The sequence below is a fragment of the Euleptes europaea genome, chromosome 11 (genome assembly GCF_029931775.1).
Source record: "Euleptes europaea isolate rEulEur1 chromosome 11, rEulEur1.hap1, whole genome shotgun sequence".
NCBI lineage: Eukaryota > Metazoa > Chordata > Lepidosauria > Squamata > Sphaerodactylidae > Euleptes > Euleptes europaea.
Genome location: NC_079322.1, coordinates 67553736 through 67578550, shown reverse-complemented (window position 1 = coordinate 67578550; position 24815 = coordinate 67553736). Strand labels below are relative to the sequence as shown.

At 41.6% G+C, this 24815-nt stretch overlaps 1 protein-coding gene across 8 annotated transcripts in view; it reads left to right on the top strand.

The window, feature by feature from the left end:
* ZMYND11 (zinc finger MYND-type containing 11) overlaps positions 1-24815 on the top strand; it is a 124591-nt gene that overhangs the window by 63969 nt on the left and 35807 nt on the right. For 5 of the 8 annotated variants that reach the window (XM_056857285.1, XM_056857284.1, XM_056857283.1 and 2 more), the window contains exons 2-3: positions 2455-2590; positions 20604-20763. In XM_056857285.1, coding sequence (XP_056713263.1) covers positions 2475-2590; positions 20604-20763 — 276 coding nt within the window. In that variant the 5' untranslated portion in view covers positions 2455-2474. Of the gene's footprint in view, positions 1-2454; positions 2591-20603; positions 20764-24270; positions 24316-24815 lie in introns of all 8 variants that reach the window. The other 3 variants (XM_056857282.1, XM_056857279.1, XM_056857278.1) reach the window with 1 other exon arrangement.

The window sequence follows — 24815 nt, the reverse complement described above, 5'->3', positions numbered from 1 at the left end:
GAATCTAGAACTTACGTTTATACTACTTGGTAGCTGTTGTGACCTGGATGACCTTGGGCTAGTCAACTTTCTCTCCGAACTCTCTCAGCCCCACCTACCTCACAGGGTGACTGTTGTGGGGAGAGGAAGAGAAGGAGATTGTAAGCTGGTTTGATTCTCCTTAAAGAAGGTAGAGAAAATCAGCATATAAAAACCAACTCTTCTTCTTCTTCTCCTCCTCCTCCTCTAAAGTCTCTCCTGACCTTCAATCTGTTTAGATTAGAGGTGAATGGAATCCTCCTCCTCCCCACCGCCCAGAATTCCTTTGAGGGCAAAGGATGTCTAAACCAACCTCTGGTGTTCAGGGCAGGTGGCAGGGTATTCTCCTACTGAGGCTCCGGCGTCTTGATTTGTGGGTTATTTCCTTCGATCATCAGGGTAGGCAGGACTAAAAACTTTGACTTCCTGTCTTCCCTTGGCGGGAAATAGCCTGCAAACACCTTTCTTCCTTACGGAGCTCAAGGCAGCCTACAACATGGATAAAACACATAAAATAAAATACATTAGAAGCATAAAACCCAAAATTTGAACTCACTGTCACAACCTCTAATAACGTGTGTTCTCTTCAACCACACTCTCAGGGACCTACATCAAATGACAAGCAACAACAGAAATATACTGAATCAAATAAACAGTAAATTTATATACATAAAGGTATGAGTTAGAGTACAGTAATTGAACAATCGAGTTCCTCTCTTTATTTTACAGTCTACAATTTGTGGTGCTTGCTGAGGTAGCCTCTGTAATCGAGGTGAAACTCTAGCTCAGGATCTTCTGCTTTGTAGGCCCAACATAAATCCCTGAACCAAGATGTAGAAGGCCTGCTAGATATTTTAGGAGCTGCCACAGACTCTTCCTGAGTTTCTCCTCAGAAGCTTCTTCAGATATCAGAAGAAGTGAGCTGTGGCTCACAAAAGCTCATACCCTGTCAGAAATTTTGTTAGTCTTTAAGGTGCTTCTGTACTCCTACTCTTTTCTACTGTTTGTGAGACCCTGTTAGATATTTGTGTGTTGTAACCATGATGGCGTTCCACATTTTATTAAGGTTAATAGTTTGCTCTTGACATTCATATATGTTTGGAGAAGAATTTGATTATGTGAAGAGACAGAGCAGAGATGGTCAGCTGAGAGCATACGTACTGGATACAGCCTGAAAGTTACTTTATTGGACTCTCGGGTACACCAAATCTAAGTCAGGATAAGGCAGAAGGTTTGGCCACAGCTTCATCGCCGTGGAATGAAAATGCTTTTCAAGATGTGAAAATTTGATATATTCCACTTACACACACACCCTCTAAATTTGTATGCAACACAAAACTATAAATATTTGCATGTATGTCATGTCTGAGCTCTGTAACCATGTAGCTCTTGATGCTAAGTGGTACCATCTTTTTTATGGAGACTGACCATTTGTCAGGGGGTCAGTTTGTGCAGTAAAATACACATCTGGCTCCCAGACCCACAGTCTGGATAATAAGGGGGCACCTGAGAATGCCAAAGTTGGCCATCCTTGTACCAGAGTCTAAACCAGGGGTGGGGAACGTCAGGCCCGGGGGCCATTTAAGGCCCGCAAAATCATTTGATCTGGCTCTTTATGGGTACTGGCAGATCTCTAGCTCAGAAGGACCTAAGACTGGTGATCCACCCCCTCCCACATACGGGAATAGCCTCTATTCAAGGTGGATGTGAGTTTGTTTTGCCGAGAAAAGGAACTTTTTCCCCCCTTGCAGAAGAGTCGTTAGCTATGGAGTTGCTAGGACCGCCCAAGAAACTGTATTAACCCTTTCCCACCTGGGCCGTGGAGAAACGTATTCCCTCTGTACTACAACAGGGCTGGGGGCGGAAGTGTCGACAATGGAGGGGTTAAAGGGGGCAGGGCCAGAATGCATGGGGGGGGGTTCTTAGCCAGTGTGTCCTCATTTCACCCCTGCAGGCGGAGGTAGCAGGAGCCGGCTGTAGAATCCGGCCCCAACCATGCGGAGCAGGAGCAACTCTGGTGTGTGGCTGGACGGCTACGCCCGGCCGGTGCAACAGAGCATCCTGTGCCACCAGGTGGGCAAGTGCGCCACCGGTTGGATGCCTGCCTGCTTGCCTGTGCAGGGGGGTCATCTGGGGCAGCTGCCTGCCTGGGGCTTGGTCGGCTAATTTTTAAGTTGATAATTTTGTATGGCCTGCGAATGATGTTATAAATATCCAAATGGCCCTTGACGGAAAAAAGGTTACCCACCCCTGGTCTAAATGCACAGCTATAGTTTGATAGAGCTGAAAAAAGAAACCGTACAAACCAGATTATTGTCGTTCATGTAATTTCTCTCGTAATCTGATTTGCGGCAGGTGTACGATAATCATCCGGTAACGTGTTTTCATAATTCATTATTGTTATTTCTCTCTCTCTTTTAAAAAAATCTACTGCAGCTAAACAAGCAGAAGGGGTCATGGCACGCTTAACGAAACGACGGCAAGCGGATACGAAAGCTATCCAGCATCTTTGGGCAGCTATAGAGATCATTCGGAATCAGAAGCAAATTGCGAACATTGACCGTATAACAAAGTAAGTGTCAATTTAAATACTAATAGCAATATGAGGAAGAGAAAATGTCAGTGGTGAGATTTGTCCAGCACAGAAGTATTTTTCCCGCGTATAAAATAATTATTCCGTGTATTATTGCCCTGTGGCTTTAAATCCTTTATAATGTGCAGAGCTGAAATGAAACTGCTTGATTGGATTTCACCTGTGGTCTAGTAGCGTTTTGCCATTGGCAAACTCTGGCATGGTTGAGGAGGATGCAAAGGGTTTGCTGTCAAATGCAAAATAACATTCCTGCTATGAAGACTGCCTACTACATCCTAATGTCTCAAAAAAAAATCTTGTAACTTCTGCATGGAAATTGTCCAGTTGTAAGGGACTATTTTATTTTCAGCCTTAACTCCTCCCGCGCTGTGTAATCTCATTGTTTCAATCTGTGGGGAAGATGCATCAAAATCAGCATTGTAGCAGTACACTTCTTTGTGCTTCCTTGCACCTCCATTAATATTTTGTGATACGATGGTGGCGCTGCATGATGTGGGTGGCGCTTTAGACATCCTCTTATCCGGTCTTCCAGATGAGGAAACTCTCTTAACTATTTATTGCCATTGTGGGAGGTGATGGCTGTCTGCAGAGCAAATGGTTTGTTCCAATTGCAAACGCATTTGCTACAAACATTTGGGCTTTGCTCTCTGCTTAAAACAGGGAAGGATGTATAAGGCAGAAAATCTCCTTTTCAGCCGCTTGTGGGTTTTTAAAAAAAACTTCCAGCATGCTTCCCAGCTAGGATTGCTAGGCTGTGCCTAACTGGTGGGAGGCTCCAGAGGGCAGCCGCCGCTTCCTGTGTGTCTGTATGTCACTTCCAGGAAAAACCTGGAAGTGAAGTAGGGTAGTTCTAGGAATCACCGGAAACTCTATGAACACCACCTTCCCACCCACCCCCGTTGCTGCTTGGAGAACTGGAGGTTTGGCAGCCTTAGGTCTAAAATCTCTTAACTAAAACCAGTCTGATAATTTAGCTCATCATCCAGGGCCAGTAAGAATTCCTTTCACATGAGCAGCTTGCCAGACCTACAGATTTAATTCATCATATAAGACAGAAGGGAATGTAAGTGGAATAGTAACCTTTTTTTGTAGGCTGGTATATCTTTTTTATTTACCTGCAAGGCCAGATTAAGTTACACTGTCTTGAAGGAAGGAGAAATAGAGGCTGAAGCATACCAATGCCAGACATAACTAGGACATTGGTTCTTGTAGGTTATCCGGGCTGTGTAACCGTGGTCTTGGAATTTTCTTTCCTGACGTTTCGCCAGCAACTGTGGCAGGCATCTTCAGAGTAGTAACACTGAAGGACAGTGTCTCTCAGTGTCAAGAGTGTAGGAAGAGTAATATATAGTCAGAAAGGGGTTGGGTTTGAGCTGAGTATTGTCCTGCAAAAGTATTGTCCTGTAAGTATCAAGATAATGTGCTAATGAGGGTATGGTATGTTAATATGGAACCATTGTATCCTGAAGTGATCTGTTAATGTGTGTAATCCAAAACTAATCTGTATGGCTATGTGTGTTTTGGATTACACACATTAACAGATCACTTCAGGATACAATGGTTCCATATTAACATACCATACCCTCATTAGCACATTATCTTGATACTTACAGGACAATACTTTTGCAGGACAATACTCAGCTCAAACCCAACCCCTTTCTGACTATATATTACTCTTCCTACACTCTTGACACTGAGAGACACTGTCCTTCAGTGTTACTACTCTGAAGATGCCTGCCACAGTTGCTGGCGAAACGTCAGGAAAGAAAATTCCAAGACCACGGTTACACAGCCCGGATAACCTACAAGAACCAATGAACTCTGACCGTGAAAGCCTTCGACAATAACTAGGACAAATGACATTTTTCTCAAGATACACCATTGAAGGATTCTGCGTATTAACAGAAGAAATTAGTTCTCAAGGGTGTGGCATAGAAAAATACTTGGGTCATGAACATGATGGGTATCAGCTAACGGGTCCCTCAACCACATCTCAAACTGCTGTTTCATGTAGTATCATGTCTTTTTGCCAAAGCAGAACTTGATTCTCCACACTAACTGCTTTACCAAAGGAAAAATAAATTCTTTCCAATGATACTATGGCAATCAGACTCCCGTTGTGTAAGCAAGATCTTCCAATTTCCTACCACAGTAAAAAAAAGAAGAAGTTAATAGAAGAAATAACCAGGCAGCATGCTTCCCTAGAATTCATGAGATTTATCAAAATACATTCACTGACATTGGAATTCATGGGACATTTTCCAGCAATACACTGAAGATCACAATTGTTAGCTGAAAACAGATACATTTTCACATTCCTATGGATTAACAGTGATAATGTATGGCTGAAAATGAAATATTGGCTTGTCGTCTGTTTAATTGGTCCCATTTGCAGGCTTTGTTACCATGGTGTGGAGAACATCCTTGATGTTGTAAACATACAGGATGCAAACAAACAGATGATATCCTATGGGATTTAAAACAGTACACTTGCTTTCTGTGTAGATTTTGTATTTAATATGCACCACTGAAGTTTAAAAAAATCCCTCATAAATTATCCAGACCATCCTAAAATGAAGCTGTTATGATTGGATAAGTGTACTTCTGCCAAATACTAAAGGCATTTTCACTTTTCACTGGAGTCTTTTAAGTGATTCTGAGGCAGTGAGATTGTACTCATGCAGATGGGCACACTATGCAGACATTTCTCCTAGGTGTAAATGTCTTGTGCACAAAGATCGGAATGTATATGCACATGGCTGAATTAAGGCATACAGGTGTGTCTGCAATCCCACTGGCCCATACCATGTGGGATTCACATCTGTTCCCACCGTTTCTGAACTAGACATACGGACCACCACCTTTGGTAAAGATGAGAAGAGGTCCAAACTCCACAGTCCTTCAATGTCTTCCTGTGAAGTAGTCACCGATGTCACTGATGTGACTAGAACTGTTGAGAAGAAACTGAACACATGCTCCATTGAACGAGAGTGAAAAAGGATAGCTTGGGAATGTAGCTCATTCATCTCATCTCCTTTGAAGGAATAGCAAATTATTGAACTTTTGGTATTTAATTTTCATAAGGCACAAGTGTAGTAAATATTCATCTCTCTCCCTCTATTGATTTCTTCCACTTGTAGGTAAAGATTTTTTTGTTGTTGTTTGGCAGAGCTCCAATAACAGTTATTGGCCATACTCCTGGTTCTGGTCTTGTTTGTTTAAGGTTTTTTATTGAATTAGTTTATAATTTTAAATGTTCTTTTTAATTGTTGAAGTGCTTTAATGTTTTTATGTTTGCCACCTTGGGGACCCTGATTGGGTGGAAAGGCAGCATTAAAAAGTTTTAAATAAAGAAATAAATAAAATAAAATAATCAATACATCAAAACGAAACAAACAAAAAATATTTATCTACAGATCATATCCTTTCCTCTAGCACATTTTCAACATCCTCCATCTGAGGATAAAGATTTTTAGCATCTCCCCCCCCCTCCATGGAAATTGGGGCTGGAGCCCCAATAGTTTGTGTTTAAGGATTAGATAATTCGCTTAGAAGTATATAGTGTATATAGCGAAATGCTGTGGTAAGTTTAGGTCTAAACATAACACACATTTTTATCACTGATTTTTTAAAAAAATGTTTGTGCCCATTCAAAGTTCGTCCGCCACTACATCTCTGTCAGTTCTACAAATATTTCAGAAAGCAAAATACTTGCTCATCCAATCAAAGTGTATGCTCTTATTCTATGACAGTGCTTCTTGTTATCATCTGAAGTAAAAAATCAAGTTTGGCTAGCACCACTGCAGTTCCTTTATACTGCTGTGGAACCTAAGTTATGGAACATCCTTCTGAGGGAAGACCATCTTTTTTGTTTCCTGTTAGCAAACAGCTGAGTAGCCGAGGCAACGTTTTTTGAAAGAGCTTTTGGAGTGTCTTGATTGCTTGATTTGATGGTTTAGTTTAAGCGGCTCCTGCTGTTTCTTTATTAGTTCTGTCCTGACTGGCCATTGCTGCTATCTTATTGATGTTGTTTTAATGTGGTTTTAGTTTGGCTCTCGGAGGTTCCTTTGCTAGCTGCCTTGACTATTTTAACATTGAAAAATAAGATATAAATAAAATAGGACAGCGTTTCTATCAATTTGTCTGTTTTATTTGTTCAAGCAGCATACATGGTTCTCCCTTCTGCATTGTTTATCCTTACAACAATCCTGTGAAGTGTGACTGGCCCAAGGTCATCCATCTTTAAGAATTTGAACCCCCAGTCTCCTGAGTCCTAACTTGACACTCTAACTCTTACACCACACTGACTTTCTATGTTCTTATGAAGACAGGTACAACTTACACTGCATAGACAGGTGTCATGGGATAACAATGTACCTCATCCAGGTTGAGTATCCCTTATCCAAAATGCTTGGGACAAGAAGTGTTTTGGATTTTGGATTTTTTTGGATTTTGGAATATTTGCATATAGATAATGAGATATCTTAGGGATGGGACCCGAGTTCTAAATACGACATTCATTTATTTTTTATATACATCTTATGCACACAATCTGAAGGTAATTTTATACAATATTTTTAATAATTTTGTGCATGTGGGGCATTGTGGGGAACCTGCTGTTGGTGCGCCCGGCCTGCACACGTGCCATTTTATTACCCATTGTGGGTGCTCAAAAAGTTTTGGATTTTGGAGTATTTTGGATATTGGATTTTTGGATAAGGGATACTCAACCTGTATGTGTAAATCCACAAATTTTTGCTCTTTGCTTTTTGGTTATGCATTTATTACTTCCCACCCACTCCCTTTTTCAAACTATAAATTATGTACCACTAGTATGTGTGTGTGAAGTGCCTTCTCAAGTCTCAGCCAAATTATGGCAACTCCAGACAAGTGAAAAGCAGAGGTGGTTTGCTGTTGTTTTCCTCTGCAGATTCTTCCATGGAGGTCTTCCTTCCAAGTACCGACCCTATTTAGCTTCTGACATCTGACAAGATCAGGCTATACCATGCCACCTTCCCTCCCAAATACCACTATTAAAATATTAAATGTGGGCCCACAAGGGCAGGGAGAAGTGAACAGGGCGTTTCCACCTTTTATCTCTCCTATGTTCACCTTCCTACCCCTGTTCCATACTTCCTTACCTATCAAAGAGACATACGTTGCATTTGATTTGACTCCTTGAATGAATGTGGCAAGATGCTACATCCTCTGAGTTCAAGGAACTCCGGTGTCCTAACTGATATTGGGGCCAAGCCCTGAAGCTCTTCCCCTTTGCTCTGAAACATCAGGGGGGAGGTATCCTCAGGGTCTGCATTCTCCATGCTCACCCCCTGGCAATCCTTTAAAGAGTGCTTTGGGAGAGTGAGTCATATTTGTCCCCTTTAGATCCCAGGATGAAGCAACTCTCAACAGAGGCAAGCTCCCAATGTTCTGAAGCAGCTTGAAGGCTGGTTTGGGAGCTCTTGAGACAGGCCTTGAGCAAGAAATTGTACAATGATGGGACATAATTACATTGAAGGGGGATAGGGTTGCGAGGTGCTGATTATCCCAAACCCTGAGACTCATTGGGTAAGGCCCGATGATGTCATGGATGGGGATCCTTTCATGTCCAGGGATGGGGTTCGGTGAAGTCACATTGAATAGTTGTACTAATGGTGCCACTAGGTTCTGCACCACATGATACTTGTGAAGGCATGTAGGCACAGTTGTGTGGCTTTGAAGAGCTGGGCTATTTATCAGACTACAAAAATAAATAATAACATGGAATGTACAATGTTGCAAGTGTGAATAATTGCTTCCCCTCTCCTATTTACATATGCACTAGTTATCACAAGCAGGCCTACATACAAGTACTTATCACAAGCAGGCATGTATCTGCAGTATCCTGGGAACATTCTATGATGCCTTTGATTTAATTGGTATACTTACATTCTTCTGTCAAGAGATAGTGCAGAGAATAAGACTCCGCGGTAGGTTTTAAAACGGTTGGAAAAGCTGATGAATGGGGGAAATGGCAATTAATCAGCCTTTTCATTATCAAAATGAGATCATCCTAAATTACACCTGCCTAAAAGTAATTTCCTCCAACGTAGAAATTCTCCAGCCCCATGTAGGTATAAGTGTGTAGTTGTGGTGTAGTGAAGTATAAGTGTGCAGTTACTGTTGTTATAGCTTTTCAATATATTGATTATAGGTATTGATATAGTGTGGCTTTAAATGCATTTAATTCATTGTTCTCAGTTCTCATTCATGTTTTGGCTATGTAACTTAACAGAGTTGTCTGAGACAGCAGAAACAGCTGTGTGACCACAGAACATGGTCAGATACAATGTTCCCAGATATTGTATAGCCAATGCCAAGTAGTGAAAACAAGCTTATCTTGTGAATAACAACTTTATTTGTTGTTTGTGGTTAATAAGCCTTAAAGGTGAAAGTGTGAGAATAGAAAGCTGTTTTGAGAAAGGAAGTATGTTTGGGTCATTCCTTTGACATCTGTTTGTCTGATATGAGATCAAAGGTTTGGAAAGGTGTTCGTTAAAGGGATGTTTTGTCTTATTGATACAAGTGATGTCTTTTGATGTTTGGGAATTTGGCAGGATTCTCATAACAATTTCTTGCTAAATCTCATTGGTTCTCAAAACACCAGCCTCCAAAATTGTATAAAAAGGGCTTGAAAATTGACAGAAATTGGGACTCTATCCCCCACACAAGCTTGCGTGCTGTCTGTATGGGAAATTCTCTACCAAACATGTTTGCGGGCAGTTTGGCTTGAGAACTCTCTCCTGGCATAGGTAGAAAAGAGCAAGAGTCCAGTAGCACCTTAAAGACTAACAAAAATATTTTCTGGCAGTATCTGAAGAAGTGACCTGTGGCTCATGAAAGCTCATACCCTGCCAGAAAATATTTTTGTTAGTCTTTAAGGTGCTACTGGACTCTTGCTCTTTTCTGCTACTGCAGACAGACTAACACGGCTACCCACTGTTAATTCTCTCCTGGCATGATCATCGATGGGTTGGTTACTGGGTGTGTAACTGATTTGTAACTGTGTTCTATTAGATCTATATTATTTTGTTGAAGCTTATATATATTGTACATATATCTTTTCATTTTACTATTTTCTGAAGTATTTACAACAAAAAATGAATTGTTTTACAATTCAAAATACACTGTAGCATCACTTACAGTAACTGGTTAAAGTACAGTGATTGACTATTTCACTGTGTAGTGAGGAAAAAGCACTCAGCCCATACATTTTTGCCCTGGCCTGGGTGGCCCAGGCTAGCCTGATCTCATCAGATCTTAGAAGCTAAACAGGGTTGTCTCTGGTTAGTTCTTGGGTGGGAGACCATCAAGGAATGCAGAGGAAGGCAATGGAAAACCACTACTGTTAGTCTCTGTTAGAAATGAAAGCTGAGAATTCAGATGGGGAGATGGCATATTTCTGAAGGGGCATTGCCCCATAGACCCCCTTTGTAGCTATGGGCCTGCTTTGGGGAGAGCTATGGGTCCTTTTTTTAAAAAAAAATATTCTTACATACTTGGGGTTGAATCCTGGAGAATATTTCCCCTAACAAAAGGGTTTGCAAGCTCAGAGTGACGCTGAACTTGTGAGAGACCCAGGATTATTTTAACACAGTCTGATTTGCGTGGGGAATATATTTTACCTACTTGATAAAAAAGAGAAAATCCTGCATAGGCACAGTGCACTCGGAAGTAAAGTTAAGAAATGCCTTGATACAGAATATACTCTAAAACTTCTCTTACGACAGACATCGTCCTTTATTGGCATAAAATAACTATACATACAGTAACATGTAAAAATATAAATATTTGAGATATAACCTTTCAAAATAGTTAAAAGACACTTGCATAAGATAGTGTTGTGAGTTAATACATCCATCTATTTAAGTCAGGGATGGGGAACCTCAGGCCCGGGGGGCGTATGCGGCCCCCGATGACATTTTTTGTGGCCCTCGGGAGCTCCGGGAACCCTGCCACGGGAACCCTGCCGCGGAGCTCTGTGGGGGGGAGTGCATGGAGACTGAGGCCCGGTTGCTTGGTGTTCCGTGTGCCGCCGGGTGTGTGTGTGTGGGCGGGGAGTGCATGGAGACTGAGGCCCGGTTGCTTGGTGTTCCGTGTGCCGCCGGGTGTGTGTGTGTGGGCGGGGGAGGTGGGGTGGCTGGGGCCCGGTCGCGCAGGCCGGCATGCGCGGGTGTGTGTGTGTGGGGGGGAGGCTTTTCTCTCTTCCTCTTTTTCTGTCACTCTTTCTCCTTTCTCTCCCTCTCTTCCTCCCCTCTTTCTGTCTCTTTCTTTGTCTCCCTCCGTCCTTTTTTTTCTTTCCCTCCGTCCTTTTCTTTCTTTCTCCCCCTCTCTCCATTTCTTTCTCCCTTTCTCTCTCTTTCTCCCTCCCTCCCTTTTCCTCTTTCTCTGTTTTCCTTCCTCCCTTCCTCCCTTGCCAATCGACTGTGGGCTGTGCCCCCCTGGCGCCTTGTTTTCTGGGGCCCACCGCTGGCTGCCCTCCCACCTGGGAGTGGGGAGTGGGGGCGCCCTGCAGGCCTTCTCTGGGTGGCCTCCAGAACATGGGGTGAACAATTGTTCTATAGAAAGGAAGCATTACAGGAATCGAAAGCATTCAGTCTGTTTGTCTGTCTGTTTGTCTGCAAAGGGCTTAGTAGTTCATTACGAATTTCTGTATAGAAACTACAATAAAATAAAACATGGGACGAAAGAGAATGCTAATAATTCTCTTATGAATTACTTTTGTCCTATTTTCCTCCTAACTAAATGTAGTACTAGAAATCTGAAGTAGTAATGTATGGCCATCACATTTTCATAAAATGTATGATACTCCCTAAGGGTGGCCCTAAAATTACCATTGTGTCATTATTGCTGTAGGGCAGTGGGGCTGGGCAGGCATCTCAGGTGCTTAGCCATAGTAGTGAACTAAAGTGTTTGTCAATTGTTCCTTCATTTCCTCCGGTAGTTATCTAGTCATCTTACTCTTACTGGTTCCTACTCTAGCGCTTGGAATTCTGGATCACTTTTTGCTGTAAAGGAAAAAACACACACACAAGAAATACCGTTTACAAAATCATATGTTTGATTCTGAACTTGGCTCCATGGTGCAGGTAAAAAAATGGGACAGTGGGGCCATGTATGGACAGGGGAGATGGTTCTGCAAAGCCAGGAAAATCCGTAGGCTTGCAGAAAATTGGAAACCTTCACAAAAAATGGCTGGGTTGCAAAAAAATCTGCAAATCATTGACGCAAGAACTTGGATCCAGTACAGTGTCCAGAGTGTGACTTTCATGCCTCTTCCTTCCTGCAACCAGGTTTGTTGCTTGTATAGTCTTAATACAGGGAAGGAAGGCGGCATGGTATAGCCCGATTTCATCAGATCTCGGAGGCTAAGCAGGGTCGGTACTTGGAAGGGAGACCTCCAAGGAAGACTCTGCAGAGGAAGGCCATGGCAAACCACCTCTGCTTAATCACTTGCCTTGACAGCCCCTTGTTGGGTCGCCATAAGTCAGCTGCAGTTTGATGGCACTTCACGTGCGCACACACACACACAGAGTCTGTTAATGGAGTAAGTCTCAATTGAGGTGTATTACAGGATGTTCAGCAGACTTGGTGGACCAGGTGTCTGTCATATGACATTTATCTGCATGGTATCCAGTACTGTATCCCTGCCCAAAAAAGTGCTCAAGCATGGAATTCCACTTTGTATCAGTCCCATGCAGTAAATGTCTTAGTTCCAGCTTCCCTGAATCTTTGCGGATAGCAGCAAACTTCTTGTTGATGGGATAAATCTTTCTTTAAAAAAAATGTCCATAGGCTGAAGACTTCCTCAGTTTAGGCACTAAAATAGAATAGTCATAGGTTAGTCATAAAACGATCGATAGATAAAAGCCCAAAAGAAAGAAAGAGTGGAGCAGCCGCAGAAAATAAAAAGTTTTTAAAAGTCAGGCGGTAAAACCAATGAAGTTAGCCTTTGTATCAAAGGCCTAGGAAGTATCATTTTAAAATTACACTAACCAAAAGCCTGGGCAAATAAATTTTTCTTACTCGACTCCTGAGAGACAATAGGCTAGGCACCAGGCAAGCCTCTGTGGGGAGGGCATACTGCAGCCAAGGGGCCACCGCTGAGAAAGCCCTGTTTCTGGTTCCCACCCAACTCCTCAGCTGATGAGGGTTCCCAGACTAGGGCTTGGAATACTGATTTTAGCTGGTGGACAGGTTGGTAGGAGAATAGCTAGCGCTTCAGCAGATAGGCAGGTTGGTTACCAGCTCTGGCTAGATACGCCCCTGGTGTTTTCAGAGTCACCATTCAACTGAATACCGTCTTCTCACAATTTTTCTCACTCCACATGCTGCCAGATGAACCCTGAAGGCTGTCTGGCTGATGTTGTGATGTTTGGAAATGGCCTTACTTACATTGTACGTTTGCCTCAGGCTCACAAAATACTTTGAAAACTAGAACTCTCGTCATCTGGTACGGCTGACCTTGATAAAAATTAAGATCCCTCTAGCATGCTTCATGTCACAACATATTACTAATGACATCAACAAAAATAATTAGTCATTGCCATGATTAAGGAAAGATTACCCTTGAATTTATGGTTAAGCATTTAGCTTTGTATAAGCAGCACTGCTGCAGAATGCGGATTTTGTGCTGAAATTTGGCAACTTTCTGTGTCTCCCCCCCCCCACCTCCATGTTCTTCTGTTCTTTCATTATATTTCTGTTTGCCTGTTTAGATTCCTCTTAGGGATTATTGTTTGCAGTGCATCCAGCTCCTCAGATTAAAAACAGTAGAATTGTTATATTACTTCATGACTAGTTAGTATTATTAGCTTCGGACCGAATCCACTTGGAAATTCCCATGCGCCAAGCCTTATTAACCTGAATGCATAGGTCCCATTCTTTTCAATGATCTTTGCCACCACAAAAGGAAAAAGAACTCTTGTGGGAAATTTTTTGCTCTAAGATACATTGGTATTCAGATTGGGGTAAAAATATACCCTGCGATACAAATGCTGAAAGTTTCCCCCCCTCCAAAATATAGTAGCAGTTTTAAATTCAATTTTGTGGTTTTGTCCAATTAAATATAGATTTGTGAATTTTGCCAACACTGAGTCCCAAAACGTTATTGCCTCAGAAGCTGCAGTATTTACTCTAATGGGCAGTAAAATGGAGTCCATACCTACTGGCCGCTCATTTCCAAGGCCAAAGGGTGAACGGGCTGAGCATTTGTTCCTTAGGTTTGTTGGAACAAATTAGCAGTTTTCCTCGGGGAAAGACCATGTTGGAATAGTCCTTACAATCAAGAGCTGCTTCATTTAGAGAGACCGAAAAATAATAATAACAAGATCCTGCCTTGTCTTTTCGCTTTGTTTAAACAAATCCCCTGTTCATATCGTTCAGTCTCTCACCACTGAGGTGAGCACCATAAAACCGATATGATTGTGCCAGCGTTTTTTTGGCCCAGGAAATAATGGCGCCTCTGTTCTCATAACCGTGTTTTCATTGTATATTAAAATGGCTCCCTATTCTGCCGGTGCATGTATACATTTGTTCTTTTTCTCTCATCAGTACGAAACTGAAGCCTGTAAACATTTTTTAAAGTAATCTCACAAGAGCCTGCTGTGTTTTTTTATACATATAATTTTTTATTAATTTTATAACATAAAACAAAACAAATACAATAAAATAATATTAAAAAAATTAAAAAAGAAAATACAAAAGAGTATCTATACTAATTGGTACATTCATGGTTACAAAATTATAAGGTTCAAAAAGATACCCCTTCGACCCTCCACCCACCATAAAAAAGTGACCCATTACCAGACTTTCGAAGAAGTGTCTAAACAGTTTTAAAAATATCTATTAACAATAAAATATAAGAATATTAAAACTAGTTTCTATAACTCACTAATTAAAGTAATAAAATCCATTTTTGCCAGTTTATCCCAATATGTGACGGCCTTTGCCCAAGTTTTTTTTTTAATTCTTCCATATCTTTTCCGTGTAGGAATTCCGTTAATTTGGCCGTCCTCATATACATCCATAATTTCTCCAGTCATGAATTAAAGGTTTATTCACTTGCTTCCAAACTTTAGCCATTACCTGCTGTGTGTTTCTGTGAAGCATTCAGTGGGAAAATCACAGCGTAATGGCCCAATGCGCAAGCTGCTTTAGCGAAAGACCATATGAAGGCTGGTTAGCTACACAGAATTTCACAGCGACATAGATTTTATATTGAAATTTGCTGATCCAGCGTGTTTCTTTTCCTTTGTCCTGCTGAGTGCTTCAGGATGTCAGATTCCATTCTGTTCTCAGTATTCCCTGTTCCGTTCTGTTTTCTGTTCTCACCAGTAACTGCCACTGTGCCTTCTACTCATTCCTGTAGGACAGTGAAATATCTGTAGCCCCTCGGAGGGAGAATGGAGATTAGGGATCTGTAGGAGGTATCTTCTCCCGGAAAAGGAATCGGTGTCAGAAGAGGAGTTCAGTGGCAATAACTGCTGTAGTGGCTCGCGTAGGTGGAATTAGGCAGTATAACAGCCTGAGATGTAAGTTAATGACATTTTTGAGTGGGAATCTAGAGTGAATTTAATCACTGGAACAAGCAACTCTTGTCTGCATTAAAATTATTATTACAATTATTACTCCTGACAGAACTGACCAGATAATGAGCATTATGGGAGGTTGTATGTTGCCTGAGGTCTATAAAGTATGAACAAACAGGGAACACCTCAAGGCCTGTCAACAGCTTCTGTCAGGCAGATTTTAGTTTAATTCCATCTGCCACACATCTGACCATTCAATTCTACACATAAAGCCTTTTATTTTTAAGTAAATTACTGTTTGCAGTGATTTCATGTAGTGTGTGCTTTGCAGGGCAGCTGTTTGTCGCTGTGGAAGCTTCGTTTTAAATAGGACTAGTGACTGGCCTGGACTTGGTCAAGTCATCCTCAAATTGAGGTAAAATGTGCTGCATTTTAATAGAACAATTTATTTCAGTTACATGGAATTCAAATGATGAGGCTACAGAATTCTTGATAGAAGATGTGATTTAAATTAATATTAGGAAAGGTACCTTCTTTCCAGCTTCATATCCCAAGAACACTTCTACAGCTCTCTAAAATAAAGGTTGCTTTTTTGCATTTACATAATTTTTGTAGAGTAACCATTTCATTATTTATCTATTCCATGATTTTTGCCTTTTCTTTCTCTTGTTCCTCTGATAATCTGAAAACTAATACTATCCAGAGACTAGACTGGTACAATCTAGATTTTGACATTCTGGACTGACATCCCAACTATATCATGAGTTTATGAGACTTATTCCGGGGTGGCAAATCACTGTTCCTCAACCTTACTTCTGCATCCATGAAATGGGAGTAAAAGCAAGAGGGTGGTTGTGAGGGTTGTTGTGAGGCTGAATGAAATAAGGCGCATTCTCCTCATAAAACTGATTCAGTAAATGCTAGCTGATTACTTCAGGGTTTATATTTACATTGAATTTCTTGACTAATTTGATAGCTCTCGTTAAGAATATGCCCTTAGGTCCCTGTTCTTCTTCCCATATTCATATGCTCTGGTTCCCTCCTACACTTCTTAGTTTGGTCAAACCATGCTTACAGCAAACCATTATTTGTCTTAAAATCAGATTGTAGTGGGTTTCCAATAGAAGAAGAGTTAGTTTTTATATGCTGACTTTGTCTACCATTTAAGGAAGAATCAAACTGGCTTACAATCATCTTCCCCTCCCCACAACAGACACCCTGTGAGGTAGGTGAGGCTGAGAGAGTGTGACTTGCCCAAAGTCACCCAGCTGGCTTCGTGTATAGGAGTGGGGAAACAAATTCAGTTCACCAGATTAGCTTCCGCCACTCATGTGGAGGAGTGGGGAATCAAACCCAATTCTCCAGATCGCTCTTAACCACTACACCACGCTGGCTCCAGTAGACTAGTTTGTAATAATCATAATGAGCATGATTCAGGTGGTACTTTAAGGGGCAGCATTGTTCATTGTGGATGTTGCCCAGGAATCTAGTAGCATGACCTTGGACTAATCTAAGTGGGGTTTGTGCTCCTTGTTTGCTGATGAAGAAATCCTAAGACTGAGCTATAAATACTCAGCTACTGAGCTGCTGCCTAAGTTTTTTTTCCTCCTCCCTTCTGTGGGCAGACAGCCTCATCTGGCCAGATCAGGAATTTAACAAACAGATTATCAAGAAGAACCTCTTTTATTTCAGCAGACAGGTCTGTATTTTAGCTAGTGGAGATTAGCATTAGCTCCCCCTTGATGCTGCACTACAGAAGGGTTGTTTCAGCATCCCCACTGATTAAAGGCTGGTTTGGCGTCTTAACAGGAATTAATTTTGTCCCTGTGCCATGTGCGAACCTATCTGCAAACATATTTGCTTTGCTTCTCCTGCCTCGCTGGAAACAGCCTAAGGAATGTAATATGCTTTCCAATCTGTTGACCAGAGGCTGAACGCGATCTGGTAACACAAACAGTTTTTGCCTCAGCTGCTTTCGTCCAAGGTAAGGCTAATCAGATCTTTCCAGGGAACGACAGCGGGGAATCGCTTTATCTCCGCCTCTGTCCTGCACTAAGCTTTTTGTCCCTTCTATTTCTTGACATCTTGACTTTAGCATCAGAAGGCTGTGAGGCCCATTGGCAGCAAAAGCCAACACCCTGTTATTAACAACTAGCGTGGGAGTTTTCTCTCCACCTAGCAATGAGTTTATAATAGAGATTTCATCCAAGATTGAAAGACTGTTCTCCTTTGTGGCCTCTGTGAAGTCAATCAACTGGTAGAGGGAGCAGCCAGTGAGGGCTCCTACTTGGGTTGCCAAACTCCAGGTGGTGGCTGGAGATCTCCTGGGATTACAACTGATCTCCTGGCAACAGAGGTCAGTTCCCCCGGATAAAATGGTGGCTTTGTAAGCTGGACTCTATGGCAATTTACCCCAATGAAGTCCTTCCCCTCCCCAAACCCCACCCACCTCAGGCTCCACTCCGAAAATCTCCAAGTATTTTCCAACTCGGAGCTGGCAACCCTACTTCCTACACAGGGCTTTCACATTCCTTGTTCTTGGCTTTCAGCTCTCTGTTGCATATCGGTCGGGGGCAGGGTTGGGATGCCAGCCTCCAGGTAGGACCGGGGATCTCCTGAAATTAAAGCTTATCTCCAGACTACAGACATCACTTCCCCTGGAGAAAATGGATATTTTGAATGGTGGACTCTGTGGCATTGTACCCTACTGAGGTCCCTGTCCTCCCCAGGCTCCTTCCCCAAATCTCCAGGAGCTTCTGAATCTGGAGCTGGTAACCCTACCCCCCCATTCCCCACTGCTGGACAGGGAGGACCTGTCAACCCTAGGGCAGGGCCATCACCTTTGTCTTCAGTTCTTACCTGTCTGCTAGGTCGGGGAGGTTCCTCCTTCTGAATTGCATTAGCACCTCAAAGTGGCTCATCAGGTTTATTTTCCTTTTTACATTTTTTTAAACTAGTGCAAGTTTGTTTTCTTTTGTAGTTAGCAAGGTGCTTGCATGAATTTCCCCCCACCCCCTTTGGAAATTATTATTTCGTCTTCCGCGTGGACTCTTTGTGGTTCAAAATAACTGTATTTAAAAGAACTACAGTGGCAACCTATGTTATTTTTCATAATAGAAATTTAAGAGTTTATTTATTAATTATTTATACCCTCCTTTCCTCATGGCTCAGGGTGGCTTACAATAATAATTTAAAAACTTTCCCACTTAAAACCAAAAATAAAATAGTAAACCCCAAATCTCGCCCTGCTTTCCTCCCCCCTTGAAAGATGCCTACCATTCAAACCCCCTCAAAAGCCCCGGCAAACAGGCACACCTTGCAGTTTCTTCTGAAGATCTTCAAGGTGGGGGGCTCACCTCTTCAGGGAGCTCTTTCCACAGGAGCCATGATGGAAAAGGCCTGGGCTCTGGTCGATGCCGGGTGGGTCATCCTAAATGGTGAAGTAGCCAACAGATGGCTGGCTGCCTGAAGACTGTAGTTGGCTCACAGTAGTTTTATTTTGGTTTTATTTTAGGGCTACATTTGATTAAAGCAGTCCAAAGTTGTGATTTTAAATTTGGGTTTTGGGTTTTATGCACTCTATATTATGTGTTTTATTAATATTGTTAGCTGCTTTGAGTGCTGTAAGGAAGGTGACTAATAAATACATAAATCAATATATTTTAAAAGTTCAAAAATTGAATAAAAACTGTATTGCTTGATAGACTGACTTGTGTATTCTTGTACCTGTTTGTTGGGGTATTCATACCCATGACAGTATACACACTATGACCTGCAGACAGTGAAACCATGGATTTCCACCTTCACATCTTCACCTCTGCTTCAGCTTTATATCACTTCCTATATATTGGTCTCTGACCGTGGGAATTACTTTTCTTCACTTATCAACAATTCAAAATGGGCTAGTTTGTTTGTTTATTAAATTTCTAGCCCTCCCTCCCCAGCCAAAACCTGGCTCAGGTCGGGTCACAACAATAAAATCACATGTGATACACACACACACACACACACACACACACACACCAATAAAAACAAGCTCATAAACTATTAAAATCAGATGGCGCACAAATTAATATAGAACCTGATGCCTCATAGCAAGTGTCATAACGAACAGACATAAATACACCAGTTATAAGTGAGGAAAGAGATAGGGAGGCCAGCAATGATAACACCTGCGGCTGCCCTCAGTTGTAGGCCTAGTGGCAGAAGAAAACTTAAAATAAAGTAAAATATTTATCTTAAAACCACATTACAGGCAGGAGCAATGTGCCGGTATATCTGCTCAGGACACCATCTTTCTCTTGTTGGCCTAGTGGAATAGCTCCGTCTTACAGGACCTGCAGAACGCTTTAAGGTCCCCCCAGGGCCCTGATGTTGCTAGGCAGGGCATTCCACCAGTAGTATTCTTCATACTACTAGGCAATCCAATCTACACCCAAATTATATTTTTCTAGGGTCTTTTCTCTCTTTTGTTTTTAAAGGAAAACAACTTTTCTGAAAGACTGTATGTGATACTGCCGTAAAAATTAGGGCTTTGTTTTTCTGCCCTTCCACAGACCCTGGCCAAGCCTGTTTTACAGGCGCATTGAAAAACCAAAGCTAGAAGAAAAGCCCGTGCTGCTGCAGATATGTGTTTGTTCTGGTGCAGCAGTTGCAGCGGACTATTGGATAGTCCTACAGGGGGTTTATCCCACAGAATAGCAGGAAACAAATTGTTTTGAAAATTAAAAAGTTAGATATTTTGTTCCTCTGTCAATTCTCAGTATACTTGACGTAGTATATTTTGAGCATTGATTCTGCATTGATGCGGTCATTTGAACACTTTCTCCATACTCCCTGGTTGCCAGCTTATGCAAGATGAACTGAACATTTTCACACTCCAGTAACACAAGGCACAGAAGTGTCAGTTGAATTAGCTCCTAGTCAACATAGTTGCACTATCTTAAATGGAACTTGCTGTGTTAATTAATGTCATTGACAAGGCTTGTCTTTAGATCTTTGTCTGTCAAAAGTGGAAAGGAGGGTGCATGCTACAGGATGCATAAGCCCATTCTTGGCCACTCCTAGGACCAGAGGGGAGGAAAGGCTTTCTTTTTCATGTTGTGGGCCGAGCTCTTCTTCTAGAAGTAAGACTGTGTTCTCCTGGGGAAAAGAAACTCCCAGCTTAGGAAGCATGATGCTTGATGGCGACTCAAAATGTTCTTCTCTTCGTTTAGATAAGTTAATTTGGTAAAGCTTTAGAAAACCCGTGAGATTCTGCGAATGGTGTGGCAGAGAAATTTTCGCTTTGCACGAATATGAAAAAGGTTATGGAAAGCAAGGGGGGGGGTAAAGAAGAAAAGAAGAAATTAGGAACATGTTTTAAAACAATTAAGTGTGTGTCACCTGTTTTGCTAAAACTTCTTTTTCTGCTCACTTCACAGGTACATGTCTCGGGTTCACGGTATGCATCCCAAAGAGACCACACGTCAGCTTAGTTTAGCCGTGAAAGATGGCCTTGTTGTGGAAACCTTGACTGTGGGATGTAAGGGATCAAAAGCTGGTATTGAGCAAGAAGGATACTGGCTGCCTGGAGATGAGATTGTGAGTATATTTTTCTACAAGAATTTATATTGCATTTTCTGGAATGCTGACCTGCAGTCTGCTATTTGCAGTTCCTACTAGCATCTTATGCTCAGGGCCTCAGAATAGTTTGCTTTTTAAACTGACACAGGATAGAAAATTAGTGTCTTTAACAGTGCCAGATAGTACAGGTTTAATTTTTTCAAGGCAGAATGTTTTAGATCCAAAGATGATGATCAGATGTCTGAGAGCCTCAGAGGTAAACGAAGACAGTTCATTAAAAACAATTTAATGAGCGTGAGTAATGTGAATACAATTACGTTTTTATCTGTAGATCAGTTTTAAGGCATAGGACCATAGTCTGGGATCCAAAGAGCTATCATGTAGGCATCCCCAAGGGTTTGGGCATGCCGACTGAAATTTATGACTTTTCTCCCCTTTGAACAGCAGAATTACCCATGCTATATTACACGCTGCTTTTTGAAGGAACTTCCCCAGTTCCAGAAAACATTTTCCATGTGGAACCTTAAAGCTCCTTTGGGCATAGACAACAACTGGTCGCAAGGTTCATTGGATCCGGGCCTATGGTAGAAGTCTCGAAAATATGACAAAAGGTTTGGGAGTGGGGAGGCAAATGAAAAATGTCACCCATGTATGAACCAAGGATTAACTATTTATTTCATAACTGCCCTGCTCTAGGATTTCTTTGAAGCACCTAGAAATTGGTTGCTGTTGGAATGGGACACTGGTCTGACCAAGAGTTGGCTGTTCGTATGTTCTTTTGCAGAGGGCCCCCCGGATGAATGACATCAGAGGAACTCCCAGATGAAAGCTTAGGGGGCTTATTGGGTGTAGGGATAGGATGGGTTGGCCAATTTTGCCTTTAAAATTCTTGGGTGTTAGAAGAGCCTAGGACTTCTTGATGTAGGTGAGTGGCGTGAAAAGTCTCTAGAAGTCCACAGCTTGACTAGGGAAGAGCCACAGGGCCCAGTCTTGAATCTTTCCCTTTGATCTAATTCACAGTTGCTGCACTGGCTCTTATCTTGAAGATCACTTAAAATCAGTTTTGATGATATGTGATAATGACATTGCCTGGCTATTCAGAGCTTTTCTTTAAAAAAATATATCCAAAAATTAAAATTTCAACACTTGAGGTTTCAACACTTGAGGTTTCAACACTTGAGGAAAATGGTGCTATTTCACCAACAAAATGACATTACTATCTTATTTAAAGGTCTCGTTTTATAAGTTTAGTTGCTGCTTTCCAAGTAAAACAGTATTTGAATTGCAGATCTATTGTTTGGAGAAAAAGAGAAGAACAGGGTAGTTGAGATGTATACCGAAAATGCAAGATCTCTTCATACCTCCAAGTACCCTTTCTTTCCTTTTTCCAGTTTTAGGCATCATGTAACCTAAATTAATACGAGTGCTACTGCCCCCAGTTTTAAGTGTTATTTTCCCCATGTAGAAGATGGAAAGCTTGAACTGAGATATAGCCAAGAGCTTTCTCTGTACTCCACATGATGCAGACTTCCTGAACAATAATGTCAGATCAGCTTTGTATTGTGGGACTAACTATAGACTGGTTAGCTACAATGGCTACAAGATCTCTGTTGGACATAATACACAGTCATGGCTGTGGGTCCATTGCATTTTTTAAAAAGTCAGATTTCTGTACCAAGGTAGTCAAAATCCTTGTTCCAGCTAAACTGGATTCTAAAATCTATATAAATCAAGCAAATTTCCTTTTATTTCATTAGTTTGCATGATTGCTACTATTCTTTTTGTAAGGAAAAGGGCACTGAAGTCTCACCACCAACTCCACCAACTCCTTAAAATCATATTGTGCTCTCTTTAATCTCTGGGCACTGACTGTATCTTCTCCGCCATAAGGCCTAAACACTTGTTTTAAAAGCAAATGGATATTCTCAGCACACTCAATTCTGTGACCAGTACCAAAATCTCTGACTTTCTAATGCTTGCACGGAATTGCAGAACGTACACTGCCTGCTCATAGTTCCAGCCCTGTATGCATGCGCAAGAAGGAACTATCCATGAGGGCATGAGATACTTTCACTTCCCATAGCTGACTACAGCTAAACTTCCACTCTGTACACAGTCCTATGCAGAGTTACTCAAGTCTTAAGCCGGAGTCAAGTAGCAACTTAAAAGACTAATACAATTTATTTCTGCATAAGCTTTTGTGAGTAAAAGCTCACTTCTTTAGATATGTGAAGTGTACAACCATTGGGACTGATTTTATATTCAGCGGGGCGGGGTGTGTGTTACTAATAAAAGCCAGCATAAAGTAGGGTTGCCAGCTCCAGGTTGGAAGATTCCTCAATGTTTGGGGGAGAATGTGGTTTGGGGTATAATACCATAGAGTCCACCCTCCAAAGCAGCCATTTTCTCCAGGGGAACTGATATTGCTGTCTGGAGATCTGTTGGAATTCTGGCAGATCTCCAGGCCCCACCTAGAAGCTGGGAATCGTAATGTAAAGTAAGATCTAATCTGCAGAGTAGTAATACATTAATACAAAGTTAGTGTGGAGAACCTCTAACTAACTAACAACAAAGCAGAATAAAGTCTAACGCAGGATGGAATGAGATCATGAAACACACTGGCACCTTTAAAGGTGGGACATATGAGATGTTAGCACTTGTAGTGAGTTAAAAACCCAAGGTCCCTGTTAAACCCCGGGCGGGGGGGGGGAAGGGTGGGTTGCCTTGGGTTTACTAACGAACACTAATTCAGTCCTTTCAATTTCCGTCATTGACTGCAGTGCATGTAGACTGGAATAACTCTACATAGGATCGCATTATTTCAGTGCAACCCAAACGGAGCTACACCCTTCTAAACCCATTGAGTTCAATTTATTCAGAAGGATTTAATTCTGTTTAGGTGTGCACTGTTAGTTTTCTGCTAATTATTTCTGTTGTCTGCTGTTAGCTTAATTCCATATAGGTCTCCACTTCTGCACGTAAACAAAACACCTTTGCAAATTTGGGCTAGAGTTTCTGACTCCCTATGCATCGCCCCTCCCCCTTTTATTTTCAGATAACAGCCAAAAACATTTTTCAAAGTATGGGTCAATTGCTGATAATCCATATTTTTTTAAAAAGCACCTCCTGGATTTTCCAAAGTGTTGACGCCATTGCAGAAAGTCATAAGCATGCATTCCTTCCCAGAGATTGTGTAGTGAATTTATTAATCTCTTTGGTATTCCGAGAGTGCCAGAGATGGACCCTGCTTGGTTCCTTTTGTTTCTTTGAATGGTTTTTCTTTAATCCCTTTAATTAGTTTTACTGCTTGGAAAGCTTTTAGGAGCAGAAAAGGTGGAAATGAATCTAGATAGCAGCCCATAGAAGTTGTTTGGGGGAAATATGTGCCGTCAGGATGCTATCTGTAATAGTATGCTTTCCCCATCTCCATGTCTCAATTCGTTTTAGCCCTGTGTGACTCAGATGGGTTCCAGTACAGCGACCATGTGTGTGTTTTTTTTGTTTTTGTTTTCTTTATTTTGAAAGGCCTACAGTATGCAGCCTTTCTCCCGGACAACAGCAAAAATCAAGGTGAACAACTTTTGCACTATGCAGTCTTGAATTTCCTGTTGTATTTTCTCTTATTTACATTTTCTGATGCGCTCTAGGGCAGATTAGCTTGTCAATTCTTAAATTTTCAATAAATGTGTTAATCACGCTTATAATCTCTGTTCCGAGCAGTTCTAAAATCAGTCTTTATGGGATTGTTGTTAAAAAAAAATTCCTTTCTTCTTCCTGGGGTGCTGGAAATGGTAACTCGTGTTACGCCACAAGATGTGAAGTTGCAATGGTTTCTTTTTTCATCAGTTATTTTTGGGAGTAGTTGATGCCATCTGGTGGCAGACTTTGCAAGTGCAGAGATGGCTGGCGGTCATACTTTCCAGATTTTGGGAACTTCATATCTGCTGTTATTAGAATGCTGGCAGCCAGATGTTAAAACTTACATAAATATCTTCTTCCTCCTGCAAGGAAATTATGTGGTAGATAGCCACATAGATCCTGGCCCTGCAAATGTTCCAGCACATGTGCCG